At 43.1% G+C, this 9,842-nt stretch overlaps 1 protein-coding gene across 2 annotated transcripts; it reads right to left on the bottom strand.

Moving 5' to 3' along the window:
- Positions 1-1,163: 1,163 nt before the first annotated feature.
- Positions 1,164-9,624, bottom strand: yy1b (YY1 transcription factor b). 2 transcript variants are annotated; one of them, XM_084431459.1, is made up of 6 exons: positions 8,862-9,624; positions 7,984-8,146; positions 5,839-5,883; positions 5,608-5,668; positions 5,367-5,525; positions 1,164-1,815 (listed from the first exon to the last, which is right to left on the bottom strand). In XM_084431459.1, exons 1-6 carry the CDS (start codon positions 9,352-9,354, stop codon positions 1,633-1,635), a joined length of 1,104 nt encoding a protein of 367 aa, XP_084287585.1. In that variant the 5' UTR covers positions 9,355-9,624; the 3' UTR covers positions 1,164-1,632. The 2 variants fall into 2 exon arrangements, with proteins under 2 accessions (XP_084287585.1, XP_084287586.1); XM_084431460.1 differs by lacking the exon at positions 5,839-5,883 and having other exon boundaries at positions 8,862-9,593.
- Between the last annotated feature and the right edge of the window lie 218 nt (positions 9,625-9,842).

Below are 9,842 nucleotides of genomic sequence, written 5' to 3'. Positions count from 1 at the left end.
ATCGGCCAAATTTTCTACTCAGGCCGATAACGATGACATTAAAAACGAACATATATCAGCCGATACCGCTAGAATTAAAATGACAAAAACACAAAATCTAAATACAGTCAAACACACATTATTCAGACCTTCAACATTTCTCACATTATCAGTTTATTCACTATAGTTTGGAAAACGATATTTGACTGGTTTTGTCCGTCCTTCTGTTAGACTGTCTCACACATGAATTATGTTGAATATCTGTCAGCTGTTAAATTTAACTACACAATTAGATAATACCAGTTTAGCTCAACCAATCACCAAGCAATGCTTCATTGTGTTCAGTCTGTGTGTAAAAAGAGCATTAGCAATTAAAGACAAAACACACTTCAGCAAAACATGATCAGCTCAAAGTGTCCCAATCATTTCTGCTCCCAAATGTTTATTAATGTCACTGGTAGGGTTAGGGTTAGGTTATGTCACTGGTAGGGTTAGGGCTGGTTATGTCACTGGTAGGGTTAGGTTATGTCACTGGTAGGGTTAGGTTATGTCACTGGTAGGGTTAGGGCTGGTTATGTCACTGGTAGGGTTAGGTTATGTCACTGGTAGGGTTAGGGTTAGGTTATGTCACTGGTAGGGTTAGGGCTGGTTATGTCACTGGTAGGGTTAGGGCTGGTTATGTCACTGGTAGGGTTAGGTTATGTCACTGGTAGGGTTGGGTTAGGTTATGTCACTGGTAGGGTTAGGTTATGTCACTGGTAGGGTTAGGTTATGTCACTGGTAGGGTTAGGTTATGTCACTGTTAGGGCTGGTTATGTCACTGGTAGGGTTGGGTTAGGTTATGTCACTGGTAGGGTTAGGTTATGTCACTGGTAGGGTTAGGTTATGTCACTGGTAGGGTTAGGGTTAGGTTATGTCACTGGTAGTCACTGTATGAAGAATATCTGGGTATACTATGTCAGATTACTGTATTCTGCTCTCCTCTCTTACATTAATGAGCTATAGTGTCCTGATCACACTAGTGAAACATCAGAAATGATATCTGGTGTCTGAATAATGTTTGCTTTGACTGTATGAATAAATACTATATTAAATATATCCTAAATAGCACTGATCTCCAAAAGCTGCTGTCTGTTTATTAAGTGTTTGAAAGATCCATGTAATGTAATGTTGACTCCATGAACCAGAGTTTCCCCTCTTTAATGGTAGTTTGCTGAAATACAGTGAGGTGTGAATATTAACAAAGGATAGTTCATGGTTCAGACCTTTACAATACATTCTAAGAAAGAAAAGAAAGGACAGGTAACACTGCAGTTTACCGTGGTGAATGATGCGGTGCGATCGACTCCACATGATCCCGGCAGCCGTTCCAGACACACACACACACACACACACACACCAGATCATCACAGAAGCGTACGCATCATCACTCAGTCTGTGTCATAAACTCTCAGGTCGCATTACGAAGCATATCCCAAAAATAAGTGTACAATATGCACACTTGGAGAAATAGAAAATTAAAAGCTATATATCTATGAAGCCCAGAGACTGAAGTAAAAGTGGGAAAAATGAAGATGTTCTGGTTCGCATCATCATCATCATCGACCGATCCGCTTGTTTAGTCCGTTACGGCCGCCAGGGTTCGGCTCGAGTTCATTGGCTGCTCTTGGCTTTGGCGTGTGTGAGGATGTGTGATTTGAGGTTGGTGGACTGAGCAAACTTTTTATTGCAGCCGTCGAACGGGCAGACGTAGGGCCGGTCCCCGGTGTGTATTCTGACGTGTGTCCGCAGGTTAAAGTCCAGCGAGAAGCGCTTCCCACAGCCCTCGAACGTGCACTGCAGCGAGAGAAGAGCAGGCCGTTAGGAACAAGAGTTTCACACACCACCACATCACAGCAGCTCCACATCAGCTGAGAGAGAGACACCGCAACACTGACGGGTCCAGATTACACGTTTAAGACCAAGAAATGAACACTTAAGGGAACAACACATCAAAACATACATTCTCTAAGATGTAAATGCTTAAAGGAGTCGTTCACTTCAGAATTAAAATGTCCTGATGGTTTACTCTCCCCGACGTCATCCGAGATGTTCATGTCTTTCTTTCTTCAGTTGAAAAGAAATGAAGGTCTTTGAGGAAAGCACTCCGGGATGTTCCTCCATATAGTGTCTTCAATGGGGTCCAGCGGGTCGAAGGTCCAGATGTGAGTTTCAGTGCAGCTTCAAAGTCTCGATCCAGTCGAGGAATGAGAGTCTCATCTAGACAAACCAGCCGACATTTTTGTACTTTTACATTTATATACTTTTAACCACACATGCTGGTCTTGCACTAGCTGTGATGCGGCGTAATCAGGGTGAAAGGTCACGCGTGTTCCAGTTCAGAAATGTAGAGTAGGGCGAATAACTCTCCTCCAGCAAAATCACCCGACATCGTTGTTTTACCATTTATTTTTTTATAAATGTTGTTTGACTCAGTCTTTGCACGTTCTCTTTGTAAACACTAGGTCTGTACTTACGCCTACGTCACGCTTGACCTTTCACCCGGATTACGTAATGTGTGTCGCATCACAGCGAGTGCAAGACCAGCATTTGTGGTTGAAAGTATATAAATGTTTATGCTCATCCGCCCTTTGGATGAGACGTTAAGCCGAGGTCCTGGCACTCCTGGTAAAGAGTAGCGGTGTAACCCGGTGTCCTGGACACATCATGGCCTCCTAATGACCCCCATCCACTGAACTGGCTCTGTCACTCTCTCTCTCTCTCCACTATAGCTGGTGTGTGTGTGTGTGTGTGTGTGTGTGGTACTGTGGCTTTATTCTGAACTTCATTCATTCATTATTTTGTTCTAAAATGTCCGCTGGTTTGTCTAGATAAGACTCTTATTCCTCGGCTGGATCGTGTCGAGACTTTGAAGCTGCACTGAAACTCACATCTGGACCTTCGACCCGTTGGACCCCATTGAAGACACTATATGGAGGAAACCTTCATTTCTTTTTGACTGAAGATAGACAGACATGAACATCTTAGATGATGTGGGGGAGAGTAAATTATCAGGAAAAATTTATTCTGAAGTGAACTACTCTAAGTATAATCGGGTTAAGAATGTGCATGTAAATGCGCTGAGTGTTAATGTTGCAATGACAGTTGAGCAACTGCAATAACTCTAACCGTATGTTTCAAAACACTGACTTTAACATTTTACATTGAGATAGTAAGACTTCTGTGTGTCAGAGTCATTCTGCAACTCATCAGTTTATAAAACATGGACATTTCAGAGCAGATGCATCAATATCAAGGTATACATTCAATACTCTAGACGCTCATCTCAATTCAGTTTGAATTGGATCAGAACCTTTCGCTGCCTACGTTTACATGCAACCAAATAATCCATTAGTAATGGAACGCAGTAGCGCAATGACGTTGAAATAGTGTAATGACCAAGCGGCAACCTCCCTGTCTCTCTCTTGAAACCAACACGGAAGTGAATTCAACGGCAATTCATCGACTGGCCACTAGAGACCGGCTGCAAAAGTGAGTCAAATCTGCATCTCCCTCATACTTTACAGCAGAAAAACACACGTCTACAGCCTGGAGCAAAAAGTGGCTTTGGTCTATAAAGCTTATTTTTCCCTTCATGACGACTGTGAGGGGGCTGAATTTTTTTATAACTCATCCATTTAAATTATATTAAGCCGTAAATTTCTGGAAAAGAAAACTGTCCACTTTTGAGTGACAGGTGGATTGCCGCTGCTGTGGTCATTAGTCATCATTAGCCGTTTGTCTGCTGTCTGTTAGCCGTCACGTTACCTCAGCTCATTGTCTGACTGTAAAAATAAATAAATTCGGGAGTGACGCGCTGCCAAGATGGCGACGGTCGGCCACGCCTACTTTAGGCTTCAAAAACGGTCTTCAGTAACCTACGGGTAACGTCACGGACACTACGTCCATATTTTTTTTACAGTCTATGGTAATGTAGAAATAGCATAATGACGTTGAAATAGCGTAATGACGTAGAAATAGCGCAATGACGTTGAAATAGCGTAATGAAGTTGAAATGAAGTAGAAATAGCGTAATGAAGTTGAAATAGCGTAATGACGCAGAATTAGCGTAATGAAGTTGAAATAGCGTAATGACGTAGAAATAGCGTAATGACGCAGAATTAGCATAATGACGTTGAAATAACAAAATAGCGTAATGACGTAGAAATAGCGTAATGAAGTTGAAATAGCGTAATGATGTAGAAATAGCGTAATGACGCAGAATTAGCGTAATGACGTTGAAATAACGAAATAGCGTAATGAAGTTGAAATAACGTAATGACGTTGAAATAGCGTAATGACGTAGAAATAGCGTAATGAAGTAGAAATAGCGTAATGACGTTGGAATAGCGTAATGACGTAGAAATAGCGTAATGAAGTAGAAATAGCGTAATGACGTTGAAATAGCGTAATGACGTTGAAATAGCGTAATGACGTTGAAATAGCGTAATGACGTTGAAATAGCGTAGTGACGTAGAAATAGCGTAGTGACGTTGAAATAACGTAATGACGTTGAAATAGCGTAATGACGTTGAAATAGCGTAACGACGTAGAAATAGATGTAGAAATAGATGTAGAAATAGCGTAATGATGTAGAAATAGCGTAATGATGTAGAAATAGCGTAATGACGTTGAAATAGCGTAACGACGTAGAAATAGATGTAGAAATAGCGTAATGGTGTAGAAATAGCGTAATGACGTGTGACGCGCTGAACGAGCTGTTCTCCTGATGAATAAAGTGTGGTATAAACGAGTGTCTTGTCCTCCTATAATCCTCCTCTTCTGCGTGTGTGAAGTGGAGCAGGACGACGGCCCTCCAGTGCTGCTTCAGACTCTCATCCACACACGACTGGCTTTGGGCATTTTTACTGTGATCAATATAAGCAGCGGCACAACGGCTCATATGATCATTATCTCCAAATTATGACCAGAAATGGATCAATATTAAGTCTGTTGTTTAAAACAAAGAACTAATGTACGAGAATAGTTATTATGCACAAACAGCAAGAAACTCTGTATAATAATAATAATAAAAAATAATATTACGATTTGAGGCTTGTGACATCAACCAGATCACATGTTTAGCGTTCATGTAAACACTACATTCAGATTCAATCAATCAGAATGAATTCAGTCCGACTGAAACAGAAGTTGTGCATGTAAACGCAGCCAGTGATCAGTTCTTAAAAGGACCGTGTTTTTCATAGCATGAAGAACATTTTAATAATCTAAAGCAGGGGTCCCTCACTTGAGGATGATCATTTTTAGGGAGGCATCTAAAAGAGCCCATTATCCACACTGACCCAATGAAGAACCTTTATTGTATAGAGTGCATGTACGCCATGTACCTGGAAGGGTTTCTCTCCAGTGTGAACCAGCTGATGGCGCTTTAATTTGGAGCTCTCCACGAAGGCCTTTCCGCACTCGGCGCACACGTGAACCCGCGGGCCGTGCGTGTGAAGGTGCTTCCTCATGGCTGAATTATCCCTGAACATTTTAGTGCATCCCTGTGAGAAACACAGCAGAGAAACACCGGTTTGCACACCTCAAGCCTTGATCGGATGAAAACAAACGGATGGATCCGCTCACCTTGTGTGGACAGGCTATCGTTCTAGGCGCATCGTCCTCCTTGAACTTCCTCGGCTTCATTCTAGACAAACACGATGACAATGCTCAAATATCACAGATTACCCAGAATGCTCATTATATTCAGAACACTTCCACCCTTTGTCGATGCAGTTACCCAGTGACACTCTATAGTGACCAATAAAAAGCCCCTCATGTGACCAGTGTAACGTTATTCCCCAATCTTAGACTTACCGAACGGGACTACGAGCAAAATGACCGCCACTGTTACCGAAGGGGCTGAGAAACAAAACAACTAACATAGTAAATGTCACGTCAAAACATGCTGCGTCCAAACCATCTCAGAAGACCAACGTCCTATTACTTGCAGTTTAATGTCTTTCAAAAAGATAAACATGAATAAAAAAAGGTTTTCACAGAAACTGATATTGGCACTGCATCCACACTAGGGCTGGGTATCGAGTTCGATACTTTTTAGGCACAGACCAAATTGAGTATCAAAAAATCTCTTGTCATTCGGTAACATATTTTGATACCTAAGGGGTTAATCTCGTCAACGTCAGTGAGCCAATAAGCATGCAGAATGACTGGCTGTGGCGAGGCATCAAGGAAAAACACCAGTTTACGTCAATACGCCGGTTACGTGAGGCTGTAGTGTGTACGTGTCCCAAACCCCATCGATGTGAAAGTTGTGGAAAAGATCAAAAGTATGGCGACGTTTCACCAGGTTTGATGCTAACAGCACGCGATGCAATATTTGCGAGAACATAATTGCTGCCAACTCGGCGTATAGGATACTTGCCTCACAGACATGAGAAACAGGCCTATGGAAAGCTCGAGATGTCTACTTTTAAACAGACCGATTCGAAAACGAATACTCGGATTATGTAATCCAAATGAAAGGTGAATTTCTCTCTATAGAGACAGAGCGCATTTAGGCCACGCCCACACCGGGGGGGAAACAATCCAACCGTCTCCATTGACTCGAGAGGTCAATGGAGCCACTTTTATGTCCTCAAACGCTCGTTTTTTGGGGTCGACAGCTTATGAAAACTTATTTCTGGGTTTCTTAGCTTGTATGCTGTACACCTTGTCACATAGCAGCTTTTAGGCATTTTTCTGTCTTTTGTTAGAAGCAAGAAATGACAAGGAGGCAGCCTCTCGCAATGCAAAGTCAACGGAGACGGTTGGATTGTTTTCCCCCTTGGTGGGCGTGGTCTTCAGATTATGACGCGTTGCGCTCTGTCTCTATAGGCACGTGCGTTCCTTATACTGTGGAGATGACGAGTCAGCAACGTCAACACTGACTCAGAAAACACTATTTTATAAAAAAAACATTCATAATCATTAAGCTACTTTTGCCAGTGATGTGTTAAGCTTTATGCGTGAGGCATATATTCCGCCCCCCAGTGGCATATATGAGTTAGAGTCTATAAAAAAAGTTTTTTTTTTTTTTTAAGGTAATATTTAATATAATCTTGTTAAAATGGATTTCATCAAATTGGTGTCGAAAAAAGTATCGTTCAGGAACCGGTATCGAAGTCAAGTTACCGGTATCGATATTAAAATCTATTTTTTTAAACAATACCCAGCCCTAATCCACACAGATCACAAGATGACTTGAAAGTTTCATCAGATTCACATCTAAGACAGTAAATAAATACAGATATGATCTGACAGCTGCACTTTATATTAGGGGTGTAACAATATATCATGTCACAATATATCGCAATACAAAAATGCAACAATATGTACCGTGGATAGTTCCCCCAAAATGAAAATTACTGTGTAAAAATGTTCAAGTTTACATAGTTTTAGTGTCAGTACTACATTAAAGTACTATATATATATATATAGGCTATATAAAATGTTGAATATAGTGTATAATAATGCAATGGGGGAATATTTGTTGGTCCTGATAATGCTTATGTTACCAGTAAAAAGTGGCCAACATTATTTCAAATATATCTAGACAGTGAAAGAGTGCAAACATATTCATCTAAAATAATTCTGTTTTTTAGCTTAAGAATCATTCATCTTTTATTCTGGTGTCTCTATTATCCTGTGCTTTGGGTTTCCAGCACCAAGTTCAAGCCTAAATCTACTCATTTACAACCACAATGTAATTTCAAATTTATCATTTTTTGTTAACCTTTAACCATATGGCTATAATATCGAATCGTGACACGAGGGTATTGTTACACCCCTACTTTATATCCTAACAGTTCTCTGCCCACATTTTAATATCGGAAGCACTTACTTTGCCCCCGAGTCCAGATTCATTTATGATCCTGATATATCACACACAGCAGGTTACCTTTAAAGTGAATCCTGCACATTTAGTGGTTTTATTCAGCAGTGACCGTGAGAGTCTCTGACCTGGCGAACTCTGCCAGCTGTTTCGGGTCTGACAGGTCGATTCCCGGGATTCCTCCAGGCGGGAGTTTCTTTCCCGTCAAGTACTCGGAATAATCCGGAGGAGAGTTTTCCCCGATGATCTGCTCCTCCACCACAGTCTCATGATCGATGTCCTTCTTGTCATCTGAAACACAAAGCCGAATGATTAAGGGTTCAAAAGAGTCAACGATTCGAAATGTCGTGGAGTTTAATACGCTACGGAGCTCCGGCTCTACACGAACGACCTCAGCGACACATCCGGGTCCTCCGAGCGACTTCCAAGACACTTTTAAACCATCAAAAGTCCAAATAAACACAAACGCGCGATGATTTCTGCTATAAATCTGACATTTGAATCTTTTAACCACGTAAAAGTAAATCCGCAGAGGTAAGTTAAGTTAGTTAACACACGCACAACAGTAGTTCGGTCTCCTTCACAGCTCCTTTCAGGTCCAAACGTTAAAAAAAACAAGTGATCAACCGTCTCGTATTTTTAAATCTAAAGTGGCGCGAGCTCAGCCCGCTGAATCTGATATTCAAACCGCGCGACTGTTTAACGGTCTTTAACGGTCTCCTGGAACCGCAGCCAGCGCGCGCGGCCTACAGTCAGCATCTGCCACGCGCTCGCGCCATCTTCAACCCGCTGCACGGTCGCCATGTTTACGGGCCGCCATACTGGACTCGGGGAACATGGCGGCGCCCATCGGCTGATAAAAACATGGCCTCCGTTCAAAACAAAAACACCCGGACCGATGCGCTCGCGTTCTCGGTGCGAAGACGTCTCAGAGATGAAAAGGATCGAGGACGTGTTGCGGACGGACAACGCCCTGCTGGCGCTAGGAATAGATTCACTCACTCACCCGATGCCCACATCGTGACGGAGAACTCGCCCTCCAGAGTCTTGATCTGCACCTGCTTCTGCTCCCACTTCCTCCCGCTGGCCTCCGCCGCGCTCAGGTAACTCCGTTTCCCCGCTTTCTTCCCCACCGAACCCGCTTTCTTCCCCACCCGCCCCATGGAGCTCTTCCCCGCGACTGTCAGCAGAGTCTGGCCGATGTACTCGTCCTCCGCGCCGGGCACGGGCACCGGGATGAGGATCTGGTCCTCGAAGCCGTCGTCCCCTCCGACCACCTCTTCCCGGGTCTGGACCAGGATCACCTCCTGATGGTGGACCTGACCCGGGTCGTCGGTGCCCAGCGGCTGCAGCGCGATCATGGGCTGGTGCTCGTCCTCATCGTCCCCGCCGATCACCGTAGTCTCGATGGTTTCCACCTCGATCTCGTGCAGCTCCACGATCTCCGCGGGCATCTCCGAGCCGTCCGCCTCGATGTACAGCGTCTCGCCCGATGCCATGTCGAAGTCCGCCAGCTTGCTCGCTTTAACGTTAGCTGTTGCGTTAAACGCACGAATCGCTCGCTCGCTGCCCCGCAAACACACACATATACACACACAAACACAACACACCCCCTGATACCCGCACACTCTCCGTTAACACAAATAACTCTCCACTTCTCGCATGAATTCACGTCGCCACTACTACGCTCCACTTCCAAATCTCGCGAGAGGAGGATGTCGGGCTCGCGTGCACGCGCATATTGGCTGTATATCCGTGTAAAGACAATAAATGCATTTTGTTATTTTATATGCGTGTTGTGTTTACATTTCAATGTATTAATTGTGTTCATTAAATTATTTTTATTTTAAAATCCTGATAAACACATGCCAATTTGGCTAAATAGCTGTTTCTGCCTTAATTACATTGTTTAAATTAATACATTTTTCGCTAACTGTGATTTTGTATATGTACATTTCTGAAATGCATAACTTAGTTTCCTCTGATA

This window comes from Rutilus rutilus, assembly GCF_951802725.1.
Source record: "Rutilus rutilus genome assembly, chromosome: 15".
In the NCBI taxonomy this organism is placed as follows: domain Eukaryota; kingdom Metazoa; phylum Chordata; class Actinopteri; order Cypriniformes; family Leuciscidae; genus Rutilus; species Rutilus rutilus.
This window is presented reverse-complemented; position numbering and strand designations above follow the sequence as displayed.